This window comes from Rhizophagus irregularis, chromosome 3 (assembly GCF_026210795.1).
Source record: "Rhizophagus irregularis chromosome 3, complete sequence".
Classification (NCBI taxonomy): Eukaryota; Fungi; Glomeromycota; class Glomeromycetes; order Glomerales; family Glomeraceae; genus Rhizophagus; species Rhizophagus irregularis.
The window spans coordinates 3,341,864-3,367,084 of NC_089431.1; the positions used below are offsets into that span (position 1 = coordinate 3,341,864).

The following is a 25,221-nucleotide window of genomic DNA, read 5'->3' on the forward strand; positions in this document are numbered from 1 at the left end:
AATAAATAATATTAAATTATTATCATTATAATAATTTAATATTCTTTGTTAAATATAAATAAAATTTATTTTTACATATTTGAGTAAAATAATATTAATGATAAAGTATTGAAATCTGAAAAATATATATATGAAATTTTATCATCTGAAACATTAAGAAAGTAAAACTATTAGGAAAAAATATTAAGCATTAAAATACTAGATTGTAATAGATTGTATTTTGTAATAGATATAAAAAAGATATTTGGAAATCAAGAAAGAATAAATAAAAAAAAAATCTATTATACAAGAGTTAGTTTAAAGAGATAAAAAGAAAATCTTAATAGGTTATATAAGTATTTTAGATAGAAATACTTAGACTATAAACTTATTAAAAATATCAGATTAAATTTCAAATGGAAATTTAAGTCTATTTTGAAATGATTATACTAAGAAGATATTGATTATCTATAAGAACTGGTTTTACTACTTCACTTTTGAATTTGTTGAATACAGTAGATCTTTGTTAAGTATAATATAAGAATCATGCCATTTGGTTTAAATAATGTTAATATTGATAATATTAAATCTGATAAAAGTTTACTAGAGATAAAATGGATATTAACCAAGAATTGAAAATGACAAAAAAAGATTGAAAACATGAAAAATACTGATTTATTTAACATCTGAAAAAAGAGAAAAGCTAAGAAAATAGATAGGAACTGTAAAGTAAATGTATAATAAAATTCTTGAAAATGGTGTAAAATAATGGAATTACTAATATAAATGTTATATAAGAGTGTTATTTAAATAATAAATGCTTCACTGAAGAATTTTTATAAGTAAAAGAAACTTTTAAAAAAGTATATTTGTATGTAATTTAACAATTAATAAGCATATATAAAATGAATAAGAAGTTGTATAAAAATAATTTTTGAATAAAATACTAATTAAAGAAGAATTAAACTGAATACAAACCATCTCAATTTTTGCCAGGGATTGGAAAAGAAATAGAGGAGAATATATGTTTCTAAAGAGTATTACTTTAGAATGATTATTAGAAATTAATAATATGATTAACATAACTATGAATCATCTGAGACATTTTTACTTGTATGTTTCCATTCTTTTGGATATTATTAATAACTAAGATGAAAGGTACTTTTACTAAATCCAGGTATTTACATGTTTATAACAGGTTATAATCCTATTGTCAATTAATTGAGTGGGATAATGGTTATTGACAAAATATTTAAATTGTTCAAGAAATACAATAAATTACAAAGTGACAAGGATCTTACTTTGAAAAGAACAAACAAGAGAAAGAGATTTCAATTGAGAAAAAAGATGCTATGAATCATATAATGAATCCATAATTTGATAGATGAGTGCAGTGTTGGGCAATTGGACAATTTTGGACAGGTTTGGACAGTTTTGGATAAGTTTTGGACAGGGTTTTTGACAATTCTCTTATGTCTAAAACCTTTAAAGTTAAAAATTGTGTCCAAAACTCATCACTGGATGAGTGCTATCACCAGCTGGCCTGATGGTTATGTTAGAATTACAAGATCATTTTGCTACCTGAATTCAAAACATCATATATTGTGCTCAAGAATAAAAAAAGATCCAATTGAGGATAGCCCACACAATGCTAACTTGGTTACATTTCAGATTTTGAATGTTTCTTTTGCACAAGCTAAGAGAGTACAAGTATTGCAAGGTTATCAAGTGAGGGGTACACTTCTAAGACATGTGGGCATTGCGGACAAATCAATGACAAACTGGGTGGTTCTAAGACTTGATCGGGATGCGAATAGGGTGAGGAACATCTTACTCAAATTGTTAACGAAGGGTCAGGTTTTGGCCTGATATGACTAACTCTATTTATTCATGTTGGATTCAATTTCAAGGGTGGTCTTATCATTTATGGTTGTACGAAGCCCATTCTAGCTTTTATTCTTACCTCTCTTCTCGAAAAATCTTTGGTTTACAAATGAAAGAAATTGAAATTTGGGAACATGTATTAAAATGATGCACATGGTATATCTTATTCTCGATTAGCTCAGTTTGGCTTCACAAACTTGAACCGCAATAGTCCAGGGTCAAGAAATTAATACTCATGATAGCAATGTTAGGATCATGCCGTTAGTTACTTCCTTGACATTAATGGTCATATAATTCAGAAATTATGGAGGAGTGCTACTAAATTTTTGACGGAAAAAATAAGCAATTTTATTTTATTATTAACTATGATATTAGAAATTAATAATTTTTCTTTAAATAAGTTAATTGTTTTAATAAACTATAAATTTCCGAACTTTTCTTCTTTCTATAAAGGTATTGTCTTTTTTTTTGATCTTAAATCGTCAGTTGCTTTAGTATTCTTAACACCCAATATTGCTGAATTATCTATTAAAATCATAAATTATTTTAATACAGCTTTATAATAAAATAATAGGATAATAATACTTATACTTACGCGAAGATTCGTCTAACAGTCTATCCGCTAAATCACGTACAATTCCACTTGTAAGATATTTTGTAGACACTCCTCGTGGAATTAATGGTTGAGATAATAATGACTTCAATTCGAGCTTCATTGATCGAATTTTTTCCTTAATTTGTTTCTGATTTCCTCTATTAGAATCGTTAACGCTAAATAAATGCAAATTGGTTACTTCGTTGTTAGAACTATCAACCTAACTTTATAAATACCAAGAACTTACATTTCTTCATCATCTAAATCAATTTCAAATTCTTGGGCGGTTTTTTTTAACCAATCATTATCGTGGTTCATCTATATTAAAGGAAATCAATAATTGTACATATATGCATATATATAATTAGATATTTCGCACCTTCTGCATTTTGTGTTCATCTTGATCAATTTGTCTTGCCAAGTTAATTCTCTGTTTCATTGAATTTAAAATGCCTCGGTCAACAGGAAAGTCTGCTAAGCCGTCAACTAAAATAAAGAGAAAATATATTATTTATAAAATATTTGTTGTTTTTTTTTCTAAAATATATTCAATCGGTTTTATTATATTTGAGTTTGTGGCAAACCTGTTGTTGGTGAAGTATTCATTATGAGAGTATTTAAGAAAATTCAGCGCCAATTTCTTACCCTTATTTAATTTCAAACACAACTTCTGATATAAACTTAGTTCTTCGGGACTACACAACATTAAGCTTACACCTTCTTTCCTTGAACGGGCTGTACGACCACTTCGATGAACATATATCTAAAAAAAAAAAAATATTAACACAATGAATAAATTAATTATTAAAAAGATTTAGGAAAATAATTTACATACATCACTAGAACGCGGTAACTGATAGTGTATTACATGTTCAACCAACGGAATATCTAATCCACGAGCTGCGACATCACTAGCAATCATAACGGCTTTAGGGTTCTGCTTAAATCTGTAAATATAAACGCGTTAGTTAGCCGTATAAAAATAATAAATGGTTCTTACAGTCCTTCACGTTTACCTATCTAAATTCTTTAAACGCTGCCTTTGTTGCATTTGTGCGTGAAGTCCAAAAACGTCGATATTTAATAACTTAATTACTGGTATAAGACGTCGAATGCAATCAATACTGTTAACAAAAATAAGGGTCCGACCAGGATATCGCGTAATAAAATAATACGTATATATATCCTAAGAAGTATAAATATTAATAATTGAATATTAACAAACAATTTAGTAGAATCAATAATACACCTTCTCTTTGGTCAGACAATCAATTTTGGATTCTTGTAATGTTTCAGCAACCGCATCTTCAGGAGTAATATCCAGAAATATTGGATTTGAATCATTAAATTCAAGCCGATGCATTAATTCAGCTTAATTAAATTAAATTATATTATTAGATTTTTATATTTTTGTAATTGATTTATTAATGGTTATAAATAAAAGAAAAAAAAAACCATTTACTCATTGTTCCTGTGGATTCTTTATTTATCTTTTTCGATTTGTATTTCTTTCTCTTCAAATCTTCTTTCAATTTGTTATTGAGCGTAGCAGAATACACAAAAGTCTGCCGAGGAGTAAGTTCTAATATTGATAATTAAGTATCAATAAAAGAAAAAAGGATCTTAATAATAAAAAATTATTACCATAAGTGCATTCCTTTTCTTTAATATCATTTTCAGCCCATTCATTAGTGTTACTGTCAAATAGTTTATATTAATATTATGTAATTTAATAAAAATCTGCAATATAACTAAAAATAATTAGCTTTTTACTTTCTAGTCCTCGATAAAACAGTTAGAATATGGTTTAACTCTTCAAAATGGCCAATTTCGAGCATTCTATCTGCTTCGTCTAATACTAAAAATTTTATGCGTCGCAAATTACTAAGGTACGCATCATTCTGTAGCATAAACCAGAATTTGATAGGATCTTAAGTATGAAAGAATTATACGCTTAAATAAATTTTAAAATATTAATTAAATAAACCTCAGAGAATAATTCCCATAAACGACCAGGTGTAGCGACAATAATATTTGGATGTTTTGATAATAATCGCTGTTGTTTCTGTGTAGACATTCCTCCCACAATTGTTATAATCTTTCGATAGTAATTTAACGTTAATGTTTTTTTTTTGAAAAAAAGGTATAGCAATAACTAATTCTTACTTTTATTAGAGAATTTTTACTAATATGTTGAAGATGGTCTCTAATTTGCATAGCTAATTCTCTTGTAGGCGTCAAAATAAGCCCTACAAGCTGATTCGAGTCCTTTACTTTCTTAAATATGTACTCTAATATAGGTATTCCAAAAGCAAGTGTTTTTCCAGAACCAGTTTCAGCAGCACCTATGACATCACGGCCGGATAAACTAAAATGAAGTGTTTTTGCTTGAATTGGCGTAGGTTTATTAAATCCGAGTGATTTTAACTCATTCATAATGATAGGAGAGAGATTGAACTGATTCCATGCGGAAAGATCGATTCCTTTTAATGAATGTTATTAGCTAATAAGCCTATTAATAATTCAGAAATATGAATTTTCAATATTATACCTTCCATAGCATTCTGATCCGTTCCTTTTTCGTCCTGAATACTATTAATATTTGTGCTGACACTTTCTTCCATTTTTGAATCATTATCAATTTCGTCCTCATCATTCTCATCATCGTCCTTATACTGGTCTATATTATTATCAAAATTATCATCTTGTGATCCTACATTTTCTTCGGATTGCTTGTATTCTCTTATATTTTTATTCCTTATTAAAATACTCTCATCAAATGTATCCAAGTCATAATACTTAGATGACTCCTCTTCTGGTAATGGTTCCTCAGGTTTAGCGCATGGGCTGTCACTTTTTGCATTTGATAATCTATTACTACTTTTTACTTTCTGTTAATAAATTATGTTATTCAAGAATTTAATCATAAACGATAAACAATAATTTTGTTTCGCTATAGTACTGACCTTAAATTTAATCGTTTTTCCTTGTGTATCTTTATTATCATCATACTCAACATCAATATCATCAATTTCCTCTAGGCATAAAAATCCTCCTAAATCGTCTCCCATAAAAATTGAATCGGGATAATTCACTTCGGACCATTCAAGAGAATTAAGTTCAACATAACCATCGTTTTTAATAAAATTATCTTCTTGGACTGCATTTTTTCGTTTACGTTTTTTACTGATCGATGGTACTACTACTGAGAAGTCTCCTTTTTCTTGAGCAGGTACTGGAGGAGGATTTGATAATGATATCTCACGCCATTCCTGTTCTGGTAGGTTATTCAATCTATCATCCTGCTTTTTTTTCTGTCTACGAGCACGTTTTGCGGCTTTTTTGCTTAATTTTTCTGCAATTATTGCTTCAGTATCTTCAGCTGGAATAAATTGGCCTGAAAAATTAGCCTTAGGTCGTATACTTTTTTCACGTTTCATGGACAACAAAAAAAATTTAAAATTCACTAAATTTTTTTGATTATCAAATTTTCAGTTTTTATTTTTTCTTACTGATTGTTACACCAACAAACTCACCAATTTTCACGTGATTTTGTACATTAAATGAAGTTTCCCAATGCTAAACGGACTAAAAATTAAAAATGTCAACAACACAAACTTCCGCATCTTCTAACAAGGTAAAATTTGTATTTATTTACTAAAAGTTTTGTGATCTGCTAAAATTTTAAATTATTCAATTTAGTTGGACGACAAACGTTTATATATTGGAAATTTAGATTCTTCAATAAATGAGCAAGTGTTACTTTTAAGTATATTAGGATTCAATTAATTATCAATATCTAATTGTCTTCTTTATTTCACAGATATACTGTTGTAAAGTTATTTGAACCTTTTGGAAAAATAACCCATCTTGATTATCTCTTTCATAAGAGTGGACCAAAACGCGGTCAACCAAGGGGTTATTGTTTCTTGGAATATAGCAAAAAAGAGGTACGTTATTTTGTTTACATTGTTCCAACTTCAACATAATAAAATAAATATTAATTGCTTTTTTAAAAAAATTACAAATTATGTGTTCTGTATACCGAATTGCACCTAGGAAGCCTTGAGAGCGATGACAGCTATGCATTCAAAATTGATTAAGAACCGATCCATGATAGTGACCTTTGCATATGCAGTAATTATATCAGTTTTTAACCTCATTTTTCTTTTCTTATAGTTAATAAAAATGATTATTTATATACTAATATTAGGCACCTGAAAATTATGATGGTAAACAATTGGGTGGTCTCAAGAAACGACCTTCATCATCGGTTAATAGGCCAACGACAATTTCTTTGTTAAAAGCACATAAGATGATCAATGCTAGGTTAGTTTGTAAATTGATACATCTAAATATCTAATAATTTAATGACACATATTTATATTTAACTAATGCCGTTTTTAGTACTGATTCAAAGATACAAGCTTTAGAGAGAAAATTAGCGCAAATGAAACAAGAAGATGTATCATCAAATATTTCTACAACAAAATCGTATTCACAACCTTCATCTCCACAACCATCTACTTCATTTTCAACAGAGAACATAAAGGTAGAAAGGAACTTATCAGCACCAACTTCACCATCAAGAACCACAACTAAGGGTAGAGGGAAGAGATTCAACCCTTATGTTATTCCTAAAAGTGAAAAATAATTCCTGTGTTATATTATTATTAAGTTATTCTCTTTTTAAATAATATATAGAACAAAAATATTTCAATTTATTTTTCTGTGATCATTCCCTTTCAAAGAATTCACTGCATTTTAATAGATTTAATTATTTCCTCTTTGGTAATATTTCCAAGTTCTTAGATATATTGTACTTAGTAATTTATCTTACGCATCAAGAGTTTTTTAATGGCTATTACAATAAAATGACAATTTTAATCAATGTTTAAACTGGAATTAAAGCAGTGTCTTTTAAAAGCTACTTTAAACATCATTTTTTAAGAATGTAAATGTAATATATTCGAATTTTAATAAAAATAAATAAATAAATAAATAACGATATTATAATCTCCATTTTGATCGTAATCTTTCGATCACTTATGTACATGATCTTTTTTGATCATCATAGAAAAATTCAAAATGATTCAATTATACAAAAATTAATACATCTCGCTATTCATATAAAAAAAATTTATAAAATGTTTTAACACACATATATTTGATAGAGATTTTATGGTTTTTACAATTGAAAAGTGATAACTATGCTACTTAACGTCTAGTTTTTCAACAAAGCCAAAAAACTTGTAAAAAAAAATAATTATTATTTTTTGATGTAGTACTGCATAAGAAAAACAAGTTGATTATCATAATATACGCGTCAATTCGTCGAATCGGGATTACATAATAGGGTGCTCTATAATATATACATATATAGTTTCCATAACTTTTATTTTGCTTTCGCTGTTTGCATTTAATAATCAAAAGCGAAAAAAAAATATTACTATAGTAAAATGTCAGAAATTTTTAATTGTTCGCTTGACTATTATATTACTGAAGAAGGTGCAGTGCCTTTGCTTCCTTTCGCTACACACGTGTCACTACAAATTATTGATACTTTACCATGGAATACCATAATTTTACAACCAGAATCTAATTCACAAGAAGATACTTTTCAACTAATACAACCAATATTCTTTCAATCACACATACAAGAAACCTCGTGTCCTGAACAACAACAAATACAAATGAGTGAGCCCACAGAATGTGATAATAAAGAGAATGTCACAGAGCAAGAAAAGAAGATTAGGATATTAGAGTTTACTTGTACATATTGCAATAAACTATATCGAGGAAAGAATGCGAGGTCTATATTACGGCGGCATCTCAAAACCAAACATAATATTAATCCACCTCGAGGTACAAGATGGGATAATGATCCTAATAGGCCGAAAACTGACGAAGAAAGGCGTTTGAGAGTGTTAGAATCAAAGAAAAGGTAAGAAGATTAACTCAAAAAAAAAAAAATATATTACTAACTCGCGCGTATCTCGGAAAATTTTGCGCGTCTTTTAGTATAATCAATTATTAGAGATCATCAATTCCCAATTTATGCGAGATCATATTGATTATTCATTTATATATATATATATATGAATCGTGATTGTAAAAAATAGGTGGGCTCAAAAATCACGAACAAAGAAAAACCTTGAGAAAGCATCATCACCCTATATAAAACAAGAAAGTATTGATGAGATTCCCAATAATGACAATTCAGATTCAGATTTGGGTAATCATGTCGATACAAATTTGCTTTTTCCTGGTTTTGTAAAACAAGAAAGTATTAACGTGATGCCGTATCAAGTAATTAATTCAGATTTAGGAAACTCGCGGCAAGTGGATAATGAACCGGATTTAATTTGTTCGGAATATATAAAGCAAGAGCGTATTGATGATTATGAGATTCCAAATCAAGTCAATATTGTTGAAGGGGTCCCAAATCAAGTCGATATAAATTCGGAGAATCAAATCGATATGAACTTACTCTATGATGCTGGTTCCATCAAATCAACTTTACTGTGGCTAGGAGTCTCTGCTGAATCGGATTCTGGTCGTATGGGTTATTCTGATGGGAGATATAATCAAGAACAAAATAATTTTTTAATAAAAGAAGAATGTGAATGAATTTGTTAGCCGTTCATATTCCAATGATATCTTTGAAATTGTGTTGGAATTTATTTTGTATTTGATTAAATAAAAAAATGTAAAAGGGATTTGTTGATTTAATAAAAAAAAATATATTTTTTAATTGAATATAATTTTTGGATCTTGATTAATCAGTATTATATTTAGAACAACCCATTTTTATACATGACATACTTGTTCCAGGGGTTTCAAAGTTTAAAATTTAACTTAAGGTTAGCTGTTAGGACATGTATGTATGATCAGCAGGGTAACGTAAACAATTACATATTTCACATGCAATCCATCCATAATTAGAAATTCGCGGATTTATCATCTTACCCATACATGTAAACACCATCGTGACGTTACGTGATGAAAGAATGCTACAACATATATGCACAATGCAACTAAAATTGACTAAAGTGCATATTGTGTATTGTGTCAACCCATGTAACACAAATATTGTGATATATGATTATGTGAATAGTAACTTATTTCCTCAGCTTCGATTGCTTTTACATATTCAATCTTTCGCATATTCTTCATATTCAATCTTTTCGACTTATCAATATGGAGCCACCAATCGTTTATTACCCTCGTTCCGAATACATCGAAACAGTATGTTGTTTACCATATATGTTTTTTTTGTAAAAAAGTATTTTATAATTTAATTTAATTAAATGATTGATACTATTGCATTTTTTTTCGGTAGGACACCGGTAATAAAGTAAGTCGTAAGTCTGTAATCTGTGGAAGTCAAAATATCATACTGGGTGGAAAGGTAATTCGCGAAAAATATAGTTTTGTTAATGAACTAAAAAAATTTTTTTCTTTTCATTGTTATTTAACAGTTGTCATTCTCTTGTATAGACTATTATCCAAACTGAATGCGTTATCAGAGGGGATTTGAGACGTACTGGAGGTGGTCATGCTGTAGTTGTTGCCATTGGTAGATATTGTCTTCTGGCAAGAGGAAGCATTATTCGACCCCCGTATAAAACATACAAAGGGTAATTAAAATTTCACATTTGATCTAAAATAAAAAAAAATGACATTAATTAACCACTTTATTTATTTTTGGTTTTTTTTTATTATTAATTTAATATAGAATATTCAGTTATTACCCTATGAAAATAGGAGATCATGTAACTATTGGAGAAGGAAGTATTGTTGAAGCAGCAACAATAGGTTCTTTTGTACATATTGGAAAAAACTGTGTAATTGGTAGATTTGCAATCATAAAAGATTGTTGTAGAATTGAAGATAACACAGTAATACCACCAAATACAGTTGTGCCTTCTTTCTCAATTTACGAAGGATCTCCTGGTAAGTTAATGTATATTCTTTTTTCTTTTTTTTTTTGGAACTCCGTTAATAATTTATTATTGCATTAGGCGTATTTGTCGATGAATTACCAGAATGCGTACAAGATCTTTATGAATCAAAGACAAAAGATTATTATGCTAAATTTCAACCAAAAGATTGAAACGATAACCATCGCCGTCCGAATCATAATAGAAATTATTATCATCAAAATTTAGATAATTCAAATTTTTCAACAGGACAGCCAGCGAATGACAATCCATTTTTACTTAACATTTTATTAATGTTTGTCGTAATTGTACAAGCTATATTAGTTCGTAAATTATTCTTTGATACACCACAGTATGCAACAAAGGCAGCACCATCAACATCATCTACAACAGCATCATCCTCTCCTTCATCAGCATCTTCATCGGCATCTTCATCTGCTACCCCATCCACAACAATTGAAGTTGCATCATCTTCAAGGACAACAACAAAGACAATAAATAATAAAGCTTTAATAACATTGTCGCCCATTAACCTCTAAATTAATTTTACTTTATTTCTTGGCTGTTTTTTTTTTTATTTCTAATATTGTAAATTCTTTTTTTTTAATGTGCATTTTTTTTGCATTTATTTTCATTAATAAAGCGAAATTCTATTGAAAGTGTTGTTTTAAAAACGTGTGAAAATGGTATACAAAAGTTTCAATGGGATATACTTTGTATTATCAAAAAATATAACAGTATAAATAACCTTTCTTCAAATTGAGTTTTGTGGAAACTGTCAAAAATCTCTAAAAAAAAATATAATCTACCAATCATAACAAATTAACTAAAAATTCATAAACCATTTCGCCAAATTCTCTATGAATATTTTTATCATTAGCACCTATAATCAGCTCTGGTTTAGCATCCACTAAAGCAGCTTCAATTTTAACTGCTAATTTATCAGGTGAATATCCATCAACGATTGTAATCTTACTGGTTAAGATATAAAAAAAACAATTAAACCTAATTATCGTATAAAATATATATTATATTATATATATAACACTTACACTGGGCGTCTCCAATATTCGGGTTTCCATTCATTATTCTTTTCTTCTTCATTAAGACCTGATATTTCAGCTTTCAATAAATCATTAAGATCATAAGAAGATTTCTTCTTCGTAAAAGCTGATGAAGGCACTGCTGGAGGCATATCTTTATATATCATCAATGCTGGTGAATCTAAATACCATTTACCAGCATTTGTTACAATATCATTAAGACCTGTTAAGGTATTTAAATTTTCAAGTACTATTCTTAATAAAAGTAATTTAATTTCTCTAGTAAGTAATTCCTGAAATTGTGTCAAATTTCTAGTTTTCATATCCATATGTGATAAATGAAGAGTCAATGTTCCAGGAGATTCCAATGTGAATCGAATGCTATGACTATAAAATTTGAAATATTTTAATAAACAATTAAAAATTTAAAAACTATATAACCTTTAATTTACCTGTAATCGATAATTACGATAACTGATCCAGTAAATAATGAGAATTTATCATTACCAATCTTTTTCCACACTTCTTCTATCAACTCTTTACCTTTAGAAAGATTAGATATAAAATGAATTTGAACTGGTACACCCCCATCTCTTAAGGGCTTGGTAGTTGAGTTTAAAATTTCTCGTAAATGAATACAAAAGAAGTGATATTTAAGTAGGTGAAGAGGTTGAGTTAGAATTTGAGCATATCCATATCCACTGTTTAATAATTTAAAAGAAGAAATGTTATATCGACAAAAAAAAAATCTAATAGCGAATTGGCAAAGAATCTTTTAATATTTACCTATCTCTATGTACACCTCTACTTCCTTGTATTACACGTTCTTGTTCCCTAATAAAGTTTCGCCGATGAGACCTCCGAATCAAAAGATCCATGGCTAATTTTAATACGGTACACATAGAAGGTTCTGGTGAAATAGTCCTTCCAAAATTGTTATCCGTTTGAAGTACAGATGTCCAATCATCATCTGTGGATCGAGTCTCCTCTTTCTCTTGTATTGTGTCAGTATTAGCCTATAAAACAAGGTGATTAACCTTACAATTCAGGGATCGAACGTATTATAATTCTTTGTAGTATTTACCCACTGAATTGTCAAATCTACACCAGGGTAAACTTGAAGGCAGACTTCATTTTCAAGAAGTATTACACTAGCATTAGTCATTACACGTGCTTCCTTAACTAACTAAATAATTATAATTAAATATTAGCAATGTTACATGTATACATATATATATTGACTACATATATCTACTTTAACAAAGAATCTTTCTAAATTTTATTTCTTTTATTTCTCGCTATATTTCCTCAGTTATCTTTAGTATTTTTAGTTTATATCTATATTTAAATATAGATAATAAACTGATGAAGCCGACTCTGTTCTCGTCATCTCTTTCTCAACAATTTACATATAATAATATCTTACTTAATTTAAAAATAAAGGTAAAAAGCAAGGAATAAATGTGACGAAACATACTTGTTCAAACAGTTCAGCCTCAAAGACGGCTTCCTGAGCAGCCAAAAGTTGTTGATGAATATTTGAACCTTCGATTGATTCAAAGCGAAGCACTAAACAATTCTTAAATGAGTATTATATTCACTTAAATATGAAAAAACAAAAACAAATTAAAACAATTCATACGAGAATTTTCCTGCACGCGTGGTCCATCATAACCTGGGGCTTCAGAGCTTTTACGTAAACGCAATTTAACTATTCCTTTAGCTTTTTGTGGCAGTGAAATTGCAATTTGTTTTTCATCCGACGATCTCAGAATTTGTGCTGCAGTGTTTTCCATAAAACTAGACCCAGCTGAATCAAAAACGCGAAAATGGATAAGATTTCAAATATCAACAAAATTGAACCATAATGATAATAATAATAATATTAATTATATTAATTTATACTCAACCAAGTTGATAACCATAACTAACAAAAATCTGAAGACCAACGTTTTTTTCTTTGCCGCCACCACGTTGTAAAGTCCAATGATGTTCCCTTAAAGATACTGCTTCGTTCCAGAATGTTCTTTCTTTTTCTACAATGTTGCCCAGTTTTTTGGCTGCCGATGATATAATCCCAGCAGCATGTTTAAGTTGCTATTCAAAAATAATTATTAATTAATAGAACAATTAAGATGTAATTAAATAAATTAATAGAAATTACCTTGCGTTTCATTCCCAACATCAATTTAAAATTCTGAAATTGAGAATGTTTATTTAGTTGGGGAAGGCTATGACCATAATTTTGTATCATACCAGAAGGGACTGGTAATGGATTTGTCGGATGGAAATTTGGTCGAGAATCAGATAAGATTAAATTCAATACATCAATTCCTATACCAATGTCATTATGTGATGCACTATATTAAATAAATTCAAATCAAATTTTAGTTTTATAATGTAAGTGAGTTTTAAGTTTTTAATTCAAATAAAAATCTGAAAGATTATACAATAAAAAAAAAAGGTCATATTCACGCAACAGCATCCTTAATGGTATTTTTCATGACAGAGAGATTAGTAGCTTTATCATCTGCTTTTGATTCTTTTTTCTCTGAACTTTCTCCCTTTTCCAAGGATTCAATGGTCAAATTACGAAAATCTCGCTCTTGCCATAATTTTTTTACTTGTTTTGAGAGTCTTTCTGTCGGAGTCTGCTTACTAAAAAAAACAATGAAATTGTGAATTAAAGTATTTAGATATATTATTAAATATAAATAACGAAAATTACATACGGAAGATAGATTTCTTCTCCCTGATTCGTAACGTCAAATGCAGGAGGTTCAATTCGAGGTTCAATCAATATTTTTTTATCCATTTTACTTCGAAAAGAATAGAAAGATTTTTCAATATTAATTTAGTCAACACGGAAAAATTTTTGACTGGAGAAGAGACAAAAATAATGATTTGACTCCTATTTCAATAATTTTTTAAAAATACGTTCCACAACATATAAAAAGCACTTAAATTACTTTTTGATGTTCGTTATTTTACCTAAAAATTAAAAAGTTATTATGACTCGCAAACGTAACCAACAAACTAATGGAGGACATAATAGAGGTTATACCGAAATCATTAGTCCTTCTATGAAATCTACAAGTAAAAAGTATTAATAATAAACTTTTTTATTGATTACGTTTTTTTCTTTTAGGAGGTAGAAATTGGAATAGAAATCTGACAAATAGTTCTAGTATTATATTGGACACTTCAATTGCTTCAGATCCCGATGAAGCTGCAAGACGCGCAAGGCGCGCTCAACGTTTTGGTGAATTTTTAGAACCTCAACAATTGGTACGAGAAGACTTTTTATTACACAGCTCTTTAGAGTAACTAGCGATCGCTTTTGATTAATTCTTATTATCCAGGTTGAGACTAAGTTTGATGCAAAAATTGGTGGTGATATTAAAAAGCCTCCAATTCGTAATGAGGTAAAATCTGTTACCTCCACACCAAAAAAATCTGATGAAGACCCATTTTACACAATGGAAGATGTAGAATGGTTTTTGGGAGCGTTATGTTATGCTTTGAGAGTGTCAAATCTTATTTCAAATTCTCCCACAATTCCTGGTCAAAGAAAACGAGCTCAAGATTTTTTTATTGATAGTTCACCGCCTGTTTGTTTGTTAGATTTGAGATATGGAAAAAATTTGGAATCTGTAGATGATAATTTAGATTCAGTAGATAAAGAAGTCAATAACCTAAGTTCATTAATTAGTGATATAAGTTTAAATTAATACTACTACGATCGATTAACTTTCAATCCCTGTTTGAGAACATTACATATGTATTTATTAATTCATTATTGATTGTAACAATATAATTCTTTTTCCTTTATTTAATTAAAATTAGTATTTTCAAACATTTTTCTTTTTTTTTACTTGTAAATTATAAATATACACTCTTTTTATTCATTAATAATTCTCGATGCTGCTTTTCTTAATCTATTCATAACGGCTAAGCCTTCTTCCTCCTCTGGTATACCTTCGACAATTATACAATCTACATTACATTCATCCAAATGTCTCAATCCTTTAAATAATTCTTTTGCAATTTGTTCGGGATGCATCGAATCGCCCAAAGTATATTCTATTATTCCTTGTGATAAAGATTTGTTATTTTCATATTCTTCCTTTGAACTTATGTACGATGTTCCTGTTGCCAATATTCCAATTGTTAATTTACCATTTTTTCTTATTTTTTCAATTTCCCTATCCATTACATCACGAGATTTATGTTTATCATCAATGTCTACCAAAATAACTTCAGCATCAGGAGAATAATGTCGATATTTCATTCCAGGTGTTGTAGGACCCATTTCAAGTTTTTTATCAACAAAATCTTTTTTATATACTCTAAGATTTTCCATTCCAGGCATCTTATATAATGCTTCAAATGTTATTCCACCGGGTCGTAATATAACTGGTCCGTGAGAACCTATTGCATCAAAAACAGTAGATTCAACTCCAAAATTACATTGTCCTCCATCAATAATTAATGGTATCTTACCATTCAGATCAGTGAACACATGAGAAGCTAAAGTAGGAGATGGTTTTCCTGAAGTGTTCGCCGAAGGAGCTGCTAATGGAAATTCACATAATGATATTAAAGCTCTCGAGATTGGATGTGAAGGAAATCTAACTGCAACTGTTGATAAATTACAAGTTACTTCTGAAGGTATTAGTAAAGATTTTGGTAATAAAATGGTCAAAGGACCCGGCCAAAATTTTTTAATGATTTGTTCATAAATTTCTGGTATTTCGCCAAAATTATTATTATTTTTTGGTAATAAAGCTCTTAACATTTTTAATGAAGAAACATGTACAATTAATGGATTATCTGCAGGTCTATTTTTTACCGCATAAATTTTTTTTATTGAATTTAGTGACAAAGCATTTGAAGCTAAACCATAAACTGTTTCTGTTGGTATAGAAATTACATTATCTTGTTTTAGTAACTCTACGGCCTCTTTTAGAATTGAAAGAGTATTCGGATCTGAAACACTAAATTTAGGATCTTCGATGTCTTGAGAATAAAAATGTATCGTTGACGGATCAATGGTTTTTATTTGTGTATTCATTATAGGAACGTATGTTGAATAAGAGGGTTTAATAAAATTAATTGGTTTCAGAAAACGAGAATGTAAAAAATGTCTAAAGTTGAAACGGAAAAAAGGAGGAAATGACATTCCTAGATCAAAAAAAAAAAAAAAAAAAAAAAAAAAAATTCATTGAAATCATTGTGTAATCCGATCATTTGCATATAAAAATAGGTCATAAGCGGAATGCTCTAATTCCGATTTTTCTTTTTCAAAAAGAAATTTTTTTTCGCGTTTAAAACCGCGATTTTATAATTTTTAGCTAATCAAACTTAATAAACATGTCAGACGGTCAAGAAAATAATAAAATTTCATCCTCTGAAGATGTACTTGATGAATCATTTCATACTAATAAAACTGTTACTAAAAGATCCTCTACACTTTTAATACCTCAAAATAAGTTTAAACGCAAGAAACAAAAACGTATTGAGTGGACGCAAGAAGAATTGGAAGAATTGGAAGAAGGGATGGAAAAATTTGGAACCAATTGGACTCTCATATTAAACATGTCATCTGGACCTTTGAAAAATCGAACGAACGTCCAACTCAAGGATAAAGCGAGAAATGAAAAACGAAGAAGGGAAAGAGAAGGAATTCCACTTGGAATTTTTCAAAAGGCTACAGGATAAATATTTGAAGAAAGTAATTTTTTATTGATAATTTATTATCTTTATTACTTTTTATTTCATATACAATATGTTATAATATATAACTATATTATTATTTTTTTTTTTTTTTACAATAGATTATATTTCAAATATTGAATATATTGATATTCCATATATTTCATATAATAATCTTTTTTACGTTAGGTAAATTAAACTTTGCGAGGTGTGCGGATTTAACGTGGTGATTTGGTGATTTATTCTAAATGTATAGAAGGAGTATAGAAGGGCAGTAAGTAACAAACAACGAATTTTATACATTTAATAAATTACAAGTTGAGAAAACGAATTATACAGTATATCAAATAATAACGCTATTGACCTTATAAGAGAAATAAGGTTTTTATGTCCGTTGGTGAATGGTGACTAAGATTTAATACCCGACATTCTTTCGAACCTTGAAAAATTCTATTTTTTAAAATTTCTTTGCCAACAAATTCTTTATAAATTAAAGAAAATTTATTACGGAATTACTAATCAAAGTGTAAAATGAATCTAAATAAAGGTTTGTAATCTAGTGATTTAGATAACGGCGTGAGTTCACGTGTGGATGCATTTTTTTTTCTTGTCACCGATGTTTTTTATCTTCATAAATATATGACAAGTAAAAAATCCTACTTAATTGTCACATAGATGATTGAAACTAATTGGTAGATTTACTTTGCTCATCCATCGTGAAAATAAATACAAGCTTAATCCTAAAAAGAGAATTATTCCGAAGTCCGTTGGCTTGATACTTATATAATAAAGTCCAAAAAAATGATTTTTTTTCAAAGAAAAAAATAAATAAATAAATTCTCAAAGAATAATATTCAAATATCATATATACAAATATTTAAACATTTATAATGTTCTCGTGTATTTGTCCAGCTTGTTTAATGGAGGAAGTTATCCCTCCTAAAATAACCAGCAAAAAAGAACGAAACATGAGATCAGGACATCCGCTAACTCCGTCTGTATCATATTCTTTTCTACAATCTTGGGAACATGATTCATTATTTACATTTGATAAATATACTATAAATATTTCAATAGGAATTTCATCATCTTCAAGCATAAGCAACGATTCAAGTAGTAGTGATAATGAAAGTGAAAATAGGTTTATTGAGAGAAATAAAATTAATGAAATTGATCAAAAGCCTTAAATTCATTTATTACACTTTTTAAGTTAATTTTTTCATTATTAGATTGTTTTATATACAAATAATATAATATATATTGATTTTTTTAAATTTATATTAAATAATTATTTTATTCTTTTATGCAAAAATTAATTTTATAGATTAAATTTTATATAATATTAAATAATAAATTCATAATCTTCCAATCCTCAAATACAATTATTTTTATAAGACAGTAAACAGTCAGAACTCGATATAACGAACCCTCCTTTGGGTCGTTATATCGAATATTTTATAAAGCAAATATTTCTATTATACCGATTTATATATTAAAAAGTATAAAAATCGGTACATCTAAAAAATATATCAATATAAAATCACGTTTATAATAGGCCAGTTCATAATTGATTGAACGGTCGGTTGCACTAAAAATTCAGACCAATAAAATTTAACTGTAGAATGATCAACTGACCGTTCAACGTGAACCACCAAAAACGTAGGTCGTTTTGGTCGAGTAGACAAAAATACTGACAAAAATAAACAAAGCCATAACTATTGGTTGCCTTATGTTTATCAATCAAACCAATTCAAAATTGAACTTTGATCATGAGATTAGTGTAACATGACCAAAAAAGCCGATCGAACAATTATGAACTGGCCTAATATCAATAGTTCAATACAATGTTATCATACCAGATACAGAAACTTGTAAATAGATACATCGAAAATTGAGACTCAGAGATATCAGGCGTTGAATAGTGCCGGCCGAGGCTAAGTTAATTCCGGCCGGAATTAGGATGGTATCGGTTTATATAAAGTATGACTGGTTTATGATTAACTTCGTTATATGCAAAGTCGATAAAATTAATTATAGATGGTTTTGGTATAAGAATAAGGTTCATTATATCGAGTTATGACTGTATATACTATATTGTAATATAATTTTCATCCATGGTGTAAATAGTTTTACTTCCACTTTACTCTGACATGAAAAATTACCCAACTTCATTTCACCGAAATGCCATTTTACGACATGAAAATTACTCGATTTGCCATCGCTCCATACTACGTTTTCACATGATATATAATTATTACTTATTCAGTAAAATTTTTCGTTTTTTAGTGATCAGTAAAATGGATGAATACGCTTATTTTCTTGAAGATATCTAGACGCTTAACTGAACATCAAAGTTTAAATATAATATACGTTTCAACGAATTACTATTTTGCCAATGCCCAATACCCAGCATCGACATAGTATTGAAATGATCATGAATTTTTGCCTTTAAAGTTTTTTGATACCAACAAATATTTTCCCAGAATCCCTTACGAGAAGCGTGGCTATCAAAAGAAAGTGTAATTCATTAAATACTATTGAAAAATTTCATCAAAACTTTACTATATGCGAATAAACTGTTTAGTTTAATCATTAAAATTTCTTAACAGTATAATTCTGTTGTAACACACGTCACGTAGATCAACTCCCATCAATCCACAATAATTACAATAATTACGAGGTGTTTTTCGACCACGTCCACCAACTTCTGTAACTTTTTCAAAGTGCTTACAGTTGGAATAAGTTACAGACGTCTTCTGATGGTGGTCTTCCACGAGAAATAATTTTAAAAAAGCTGTTTTGTACCCCGGGTATAGCCTATTACCAGGACCCCGGAAAATGCTTATATATGTAAGGTACCAAGGTGCTTAGCCAACATAGTAAAGTTTTATGATGTAAGAATTTTATAATGCTTAATTTTAAGAAAATTTTATACTATGTAAGATAATTAAATTGCATATTTTTGGTATTATTTTAAAATACTAAGAGTTTTTAGTTGCTTATTTTTCATATTTATATAACTTTTTAAAATATTATATATTGAATTTATAATTAATTTTTATTTATTTTCACTAACGGTGTGTGTTAATTTTGTACTACATTTCACAATTTTATATAAATACATAAACAAAAATTTTTTTTTTGATGAAATTTCATTTTTTTTTTCAATGTTTTATTAATTATCTGTCAATAGTATCTTTTGAATTTTTATTAAACTCAGTGTATTATTTTTAATATAAAATTACTATATTATACATGTTTATTTTGTTAAATAAAATTACTATAAATATGTTTTACTTTAAAATATAATTTCACTACTCACCGCTTTGGTTATATCAAATTATCTTTTATGTTTAAGTAAGTTTATTCAGCAAGTTAAATCTACTTGTATTTTAAGGCTAAGTATGATATTTATATAGAAAAGCATATTTTTTTTAACGGTAATAACTTTTAAATTTTTCACTTTTTCGTTTATAACTTCAGAGCGTAATTACACCACTTCAGTCAAATGAAATCGGTTTCTAAATTAATTGAAAGTTGTTCAGCAAGGTCGAAACTACCTATATATTAATTTTCATGAGTGTGGGTATAATACTTATGGAGAAAAGTGCATTTTTCATAACGGTACTAACTTCCGAATTTTTCATTTCTCCGTTTACAACTTCAGAGCGTAATTACACCTCTTTGGTCAAATGAAATCGACTTTCTAAATTAATTGAAAATTGTTCAGCAAGGTCGAAACTACTTATATATTAATTTTCATGAGTGTGGGTATAATACTTATGGAGAAAAGTGCATTTTTCATAACGGTACTAACTTCCGAATTTTTCGTTTCTCCGTTTACAACTTCAGAGCGTAATTACACCTCTTTGGTCAAATGAAATCGACTTTCTAAATTAATTGAAAATTGTTCAGCAAGGTCGAAACTACCTACATATTAATTTTTATGGGTGTAAGTATAATACTTATGGAGAAATTTACATTTTTTGTAATAGTATTAATTTCGAATTTTTCTTTTACTGTTTATTAACTTTATTAATTGAATATTGTTAATCTACTTGTATATTATGTTTAGTTTAGCTTCACAACATATTTAAAATTGGATTTAATAAAATATATTAATTAATAAATATATTTTATAAATTATGTGTTATAATAAAAATTTAATTAGGTTAGAAGATTGATTTGCTTATTTTTATATAATTTTTAAGGTTAGATATCAACAATGCTTAGCGATCATAGTAAAAACCTATGCTTAGAGCTACTAATAAAAAATATTTTTGGGACCTTACCTATATAAGTATTTTCCAGGGTCCTCTATTATCTGGGTACAGATTTTTAACCCGTACCCCTCAGAATTTGATTGGTCCACACAATAGAAAGAAAAATTATTTTTCATTTATTCACTTAAGAAATTTTGCACGATGTTGATCTCAAGAATACAAGCTTCGCTTCATCCGTTGTGTAGTCAGGAAGGAAAAGTCAGCGCATCATTTTGTCGTTTTTCATTCCCAATAAAATATTTTCTTAAAGCAACTTTTCCTCTTCAGTGAAACCAAAACTATTAATCAGTGTTCTGAGAGTTTGTATTGCACTAGTGGACATTTTTTCGGTTCGATAAGTAAGAAAAGATTTGCAAAACTGAAAAAAAAACCCTGATATATCAATCTGTGCGACGATCATTGATCAATTATGCAACTAACTATCACACCATAAAAAAAGGGGGAATCTTAACCTGTTCCAGTTTACACTCTTTATCCTGTGCCCCCTTAAAATGATGGTTGTATTCTTATAAGGTTAAGCAGATAGAAATAAAATCTGAAACCAGCAAAGAATTTTTACATTTTACTCGATAATTCAAAAATTCACAAACTTGAAAAATTAAAAATCCAGAAACAATATTAAAAGTCAAAATGTATGATTTGTTTCAAATAAATATTTTATTTATTAATTAGCAATTTTTACTTTTAAATGATAATCTAGGACACGTTTCAAAAAAAAGAATTAAAAATGGGATTGAAACCACTAGACCTTCTAAAAGGGCTGCATTAATATCACTTCAATAAAGTACATCTCAGGCTAATGAAGAAGAAAAGGAAAATAATTCTCAAGGTTTAGCTAAATACAACTTTTTTTAAAAAAAAATTTCCAAATTTTATTTGTTAATCAGGAAAAGAAAATGATCCTATAAATTTGTTACATTCAGAAAGTTTGGCGATATTCTTTAATTATGTTTTTTTTTTGTTTAATAAATATTTTATTATTTTATATATTAAATTAAAAAAAAAACAATTTAGGTAAAGAAGATAATTCTATTGATACAACACCTCCTTCTTCATATTTGTTACTTTTTTCGAGAAAATTAAGTACAGTCAGACTCCCATATAGTCACCTAATTGGTTCCCATAAATCAGTGATTGTATAGGGGTGTGCTTATATACAGGTACTATATCTTAATTTTGGCCGAAATTAGTAAATTATAATTTATAAAATTATGTGATCACTACGGATATTTCCTTTTTTGGTGATAGCCATTCCACAAAATTTTTTTTGCCAATTTTGTGTTGGAATGTCGTGTAACATTAATTCCTAAAAAGGAAAGAAAAAAATTATATGTTTCGTAATTCTGGGCGAAATTGCTTTTTGGCCGAAATTATGATATGATTAATAGAGGTCTAATCACTAATAGAAATGATATATCCATTTGGGATTATGCGGTGATAGTGATTATAGTCAAATTGTGATTATAGAGGGGTAATTTGATAGTATTTAAAACCGTTTCTCAAAATCGAGTTCTTATAAAGAGGTGTGACTGTATAGGGTGTGACTGTATGGGGGTCTGACTGTATACAAATACTGATGTTAAAGTTAATTATTTAATAGGTAGCAAATGTCCTTTTATTCTGATTTTTTACTCTATCCTCTTCCATCAAAAATTCACCTCTTATTAAATAAATCGCAAAACTAAATGGTAAAAATCGTTAAATAATTAAAAACAAATTGAATTAATTTATTAGATAAGATTGGTTGTATTTAAGTTTATGGTAGCAAAAAGTATTTTGTATGGAATTGTATAGCATACCATTGCATTTAATTATTAAAAAGCTATTGTTCTTAGTATCAAAATGGCACAAATGTCACCTTAGAAAATAAAATTTGGTAATCTCTACACTTGGTATGTTCTCATAGAGATTATATATAAGTATAAGAATAAGGTGGCTTATATTCTCGTCTCTTTGTCATGTTTGCCAATAATACTGAATACTTACATAATCTTGTGCTTTTCTTTCTTGCTTCTTATTGTCAAACCCGCCCAAAGAACACATTTGCGTTACCTGTAGATCGACCTATTGATGGTCAACTCGATATGGCTTGACTTTTTTGATCGTTATTTCGTGACTTACACTTCTTTCCTGGCTGTATTATCTTGTCTTCAGGCTAAACAAGGGCTCTTTCACCTTCCCTTTATAATGAAAATAATGAAACGTTAAAATGGAGAAAGCACATGAAAGGTTACCTTTGAATCTTTTTCAATAGTGAAATATTATTCGGTTATGTTTCATAGCTTTTTTCTTTATCATAGAGTATCATGATACTGTTACAACTGGTCTTAAAGTGAATAGCCCCTTGGTTGGAGCCAATCCTGAAAATTTTCTCAAGGATCAACAAATGAACCTAATCCTTAATGGTTGACCGCTTGCTAACACTGGTCCTCCAATTACTATTTATAATAGTGCCTTTAGCCTATTCCTTAATAATTTTAGTGATGAAAACCTGGAAATACCTCCTGATTTTTTTGGGATGGGCCGATAAACTTATTCTTAATGCAACAAAAATCAATGAATATGAGGAAGAACATAATGAAAGAATGAGAAAGATATTTTCAGAAAAATTGGGCACCATATTGGTTGAATATAAAAAAAACAGACAAAAATGCAAGAGTAATGGAGTGCTTACAACTTCATTAGGCACACTTATTGCTTATTTGGAAATATTGGAAGGAAAAAATGAGATTGAAACAGACAAAAATGATCCTATTATTCAAGAAGCATTGTATTATAGAGATTACTGGTCTCAGGATAATGTATGTATAATTTAAATCCTTAGATTAATGCTATGCAAATCTATGTGTTTATGTAATTGATATTTTCCATCCAAGTTGAAAAAATCAGAAATTGTTGTTGTTTCCATCTTTCATTATCACCGTGGCCGGCCCATGGTTTTATATTCTTGGAGGCGTCTTCCTTAACAGGGCAGTAGTTGAACTATTGACGGACTTCATTCCTCTCGCAATAAATTTATGAGTTTTTGATAAAAAGAAACAAATTACTCAACTTTTTTATTCGCTATACCAAGCACTTCGACTTCTTAATAATTTTTACCAAAATTTAGGTGTGGAGAGATCGGTAGATCATCAATTTTTTCCTTATGTTTGCCAATTCCAATCTGATGGAAATAATATTATTTCTTTCACTGACATATATGAACTATCAGATGATCCTACAAGAATAATCTGGAAAGGTACTGATGAAAATGCAAATCGATTGTAATAAAATATATGTCCAAATACTGTGTTGCTGCCCATAACATCTGTGCAACTGCTGATTTCGCCCCTAAATTATTATATTGCAGTGATGACGCTGAAGCAAGAGGATTTAGGATGATTATCATGGAATACCTTGATGGTACTGCACTTGACCAAAGATTTAATAAAGGAGATACCATAGATGTGTCTCATAGTTTGACTATTTATAGAGATGTGAAGTTTGCTATTAATGAACTACATAATAAAAACTTTGTGTTTGCAAATCTTCGCCCTCCAAACATTCTGATCTTTGGAACAGGGAAGAACTGCATACTAACCTCATTGACTTTGATTGGTGTGGAAGACACGATGTGGACAGTTATCCATCATCAATGAATGAGGATATACAATGGCCTCAGGGGCAGAACCATGTGCCTTACTCAAAAAAGCTCATGATCGTTATTGGCTTGATGTGTTGCGCGAATTTTTTAGGTATGTTCTCTTCCTCTCATTTAATTTTCTATGCATAATATTGAC

At 28.8% G+C, this 25,221-nt stretch overlaps 11 protein-coding genes across 11 annotated transcripts; 7 read left to right on the top strand and 4 right to left on the bottom strand.

The window, feature by feature from the left end:
- Positions 1-2,191: 2,191 nt before the first annotated feature.
- Positions 2,192-5,919, bottom strand: OCT59_020841 (uncharacterized protein). Its single transcript, XM_025316623.2, has 15 exons — positions 5,425-5,919; positions 5,010-5,349; positions 4,625-4,941; positions 4,446-4,556; positions 4,232-4,359; positions 4,103-4,155; positions 3,921-4,040; positions 3,708-3,829; positions 3,475-3,644; positions 3,294-3,405; positions 3,104-3,221; positions 2,838-2,944; positions 2,706-2,776; positions 2,459-2,634; positions 2,192-2,388 (listed from the first exon to the last, which is right to left on the bottom strand). Exons 1-15 carry the CDS (start codon positions 5,896-5,898, stop codon positions 2,309-2,311), a joined length of 2,499 nt encoding a protein of 832 aa, XP_025180152.1. The 5' UTR covers positions 5,899-5,919; the 3' UTR covers positions 2,192-2,308.
- A 140-nt stretch (positions 5,920-6,059) lies between these two features.
- On the top strand, positions 6,060-7,112 carry OCT59_020842 (uncharacterized protein; the record flags this gene model as incomplete). Its single annotated transcript, XM_066149430.1, has 6 exons — positions 6,060-6,095; positions 6,161-6,210; positions 6,282-6,408; positions 6,518-6,595; positions 6,672-6,787; positions 6,866-7,112. 6 exons carry the CDS (start codon positions 6,060-6,062, stop codon positions 7,110-7,112), a joined length of 654 nt encoding a protein of 217 aa, XP_065990336.1.
- Positions 7,113-7,860: 748 nt separating this feature from the next.
- On the top strand, positions 7,861-9,123 carry OCT59_020843 (uncharacterized protein). Its single transcript, XM_066149431.1, has 2 exons — positions 7,861-8,402; positions 8,581-9,123. The coding sequence occupies exons 1-2, from the start codon at positions 7,918-7,920 to the stop codon at positions 9,086-9,088; spliced, it is 993 nt and encodes a 330-aa protein (XP_065990337.1). The 5' UTR covers positions 7,861-7,917; the 3' UTR covers positions 9,089-9,123.
- Positions 9,124-9,589: 466 nt separating this feature from the next.
- On the top strand, positions 9,590-11,073 carry OCT59_020844 (uncharacterized protein). The gene is made up of 5 exons (XM_025316625.2): positions 9,590-9,706; positions 9,801-9,869; positions 9,959-10,098; positions 10,197-10,414; positions 10,483-11,073. Exons 1-5 carry the CDS (start codon positions 9,659-9,661, stop codon positions 10,572-10,574), a joined length of 567 nt encoding a protein of 188 aa, XP_025180155.1. The 5' UTR covers positions 9,590-9,658; the 3' UTR covers positions 10,575-11,073.
- OCT59_020845 (uncharacterized protein) lies at positions 10,619-11,070 on the bottom strand (the record flags this gene model as incomplete). Its single annotated transcript, XM_066149433.1, has 1 exon — positions 10,619-11,070. The coding sequence occupies exon 1, from the start codon at positions 10,928-10,930 to the stop codon at positions 10,619-10,621; it is 312 nt and encodes a 103-aa protein (XP_065990338.1). The 5' UTR covers positions 10,931-11,070.
- OCT59_020846 (uncharacterized protein) lies at positions 11,016-14,362 on the bottom strand. The gene is made up of 11 exons (XM_066149434.1): positions 14,177-14,362; positions 13,920-14,102; positions 13,609-13,804; positions 13,355-13,541; positions 13,087-13,254; positions 12,922-13,013; positions 12,529-12,630; positions 12,231-12,460; positions 11,897-12,145; positions 11,454-11,831; positions 11,016-11,376 (listed from the first exon to the last, which is right to left on the bottom strand). Exons 1-11 carry the CDS (start codon positions 14,257-14,259, stop codon positions 11,214-11,216), a joined length of 2,031 nt encoding a protein of 676 aa, XP_065990339.1. The 5' UTR covers positions 14,260-14,362; the 3' UTR covers positions 11,016-11,213.
- Positions 14,363-14,455: 93 nt separating this feature from the next.
- Positions 14,456-15,288, top strand: OCT59_020847 (uncharacterized protein; the record flags this gene model as incomplete). The annotated part of the gene is made up of 3 exons (XM_066149435.1): positions 14,456-14,501; positions 14,593-14,732; positions 14,807-15,288. 3 exons carry the CDS (start codon positions 14,456-14,458, stop codon positions 15,173-15,175), a joined length of 555 nt encoding a protein of 184 aa, XP_065990340.1. The 3' UTR covers positions 15,176-15,288.
- On the bottom strand, positions 15,243-17,426 carry OCT59_020848 (uncharacterized protein). Its single transcript, XM_025309245.2, has one exon. The coding sequence runs from the start codon at positions 16,624-16,626 to the stop codon at positions 15,346-15,348; it is 1,281 nt and encodes a 426-aa protein (XP_025180158.2). The 5' UTR covers positions 16,627-17,426; the 3' UTR covers positions 15,243-15,345.
- Positions 16,736-17,497, top strand: OCT59_020849 (uncharacterized protein). Its single transcript, XM_025316627.2, has 2 exons — positions 16,736-17,178; positions 17,282-17,497. The coding sequence occupies exon 1, from the start codon at positions 16,818-16,820 to the stop codon at positions 17,163-17,165; it is 348 nt and encodes a 115-aa protein (XP_025180159.1). The 5' UTR covers positions 16,736-16,817; the 3' UTR covers positions 17,166-17,178; positions 17,282-17,497.
- Positions 17,498-17,953: 456 nt separating this feature from the next.
- OCT59_020850 (uncharacterized protein) lies at positions 17,954-18,495 on the top strand. The gene has a single exon (XM_066149436.1). It carries the CDS (start codon positions 18,050-18,052, stop codon positions 18,344-18,346), a length of 297 nt encoding a protein of 98 aa, XP_065990341.1. The 5' UTR covers positions 17,954-18,049; the 3' UTR covers positions 18,347-18,495.
- Positions 18,496-23,925: 5,430 nt separating this feature from the next.
- On the top strand, positions 23,926-25,080 carry OCT59_020851 (uncharacterized protein; the record flags this gene model as incomplete). Its single annotated transcript, XM_066149437.1, has 3 exons — positions 23,926-24,243; positions 24,479-24,705; positions 24,792-25,080. The coding sequence occupies 3 exons, from the start codon at positions 23,926-23,928 to the stop codon at positions 25,078-25,080; spliced, it is 834 nt and encodes a 277-aa protein (XP_065990342.1).
- Between the last annotated feature and the right edge of the window lie 141 nt (positions 25,081-25,221).

Bases quoted from the DNA above. Each gene is read 5' to 3' on its own strand.
- OCT59_020841 (XM_025316623.2), bottom strand. From the start codon at position 5,898: ATGAAACGTGAAAAAAGTATACGACCTAAGGCTAATTTTTCAGGCCAA. The intron at 4,041-4,102 runs GTAATAATTTTT...TATCAATATTAG, and splicing joins AGAAAAGGAATGCACTTATG to AACTTACTCCTCGGCAGACT. The intron at 3,830-3,920 runs GTAAATGGTTTT...AATTTAATTAAG, and splicing joins AGAATCCACAGGAACAATGA to CTGAATTAATGCATCGGCTT.
- OCT59_020843 (XM_066149431.1), top strand. From the start codon at position 7,918: ATGTCAGAAATTTTTAATTGTTCGCTTGACTATTATATTACTGAAGAA. The intron at 8,403-8,580 runs GTAAGAAGATTA...TGTAAAAAATAG, and splicing joins GTGTTAGAATCAAAGAAAAG to GTGGGCTCAAAAATCACGAA.
- OCT59_020844 (XM_025316625.2), top strand. From the start codon at position 9,659: ATGGAGCCACCAATCGTTTATTACCCTCGTTCCGAATACATCGAAACA. The intron at 9,707-9,800 runs GTATGTTGTTTA...TTTTTTCGGTAG, and splicing joins GTTCCGAATACATCGAAACA to GACACCGGTAATAAAGTAAG. The intron at 9,870-9,958 runs GTAATTCGCGAA...TCTCTTGTATAG, and splicing joins ATATCATACTGGGTGGAAAG to ACTATTATCCAAACTGAATG.
- OCT59_020846 (XM_066149434.1), bottom strand. From the start codon at position 14,259: ATGGATAAAAAAATATTGATTGAACCTCGAATTGAACCTCCTGCATTT. The intron at 13,542-13,608 runs GTAATTTCTATT...ATTTTTGAATAG, and splicing joins TGTTGGGAATGAAACGCAAG to CAACTTAAACATGCTGCTGG. The intron at 12,461-12,528 runs GTAAATACTACA...CTTGTTTTATAG, and splicing joins TAGATTTGACAATTCAGTGG to GCTAATACTGACACAATACA.
- OCT59_020848 (XM_025309245.2), bottom strand. From the start codon at position 16,626: ATGTCATTTCCTCCTTTTTTCCGTTTCAACTTTAGACATTTTTTACAT.
- OCT59_020849 (XM_025316627.2), top strand. From the start codon at position 16,818: ATGTCAGACGGTCAAGAAAATAATAAAATTTCATCCTCTGAAGATGTA.
- OCT59_020850 (XM_066149436.1), top strand. From the start codon at position 18,050: ATGTTCTCGTGTATTTGTCCAGCTTGTTTAATGGAGGAAGTTATCCCT.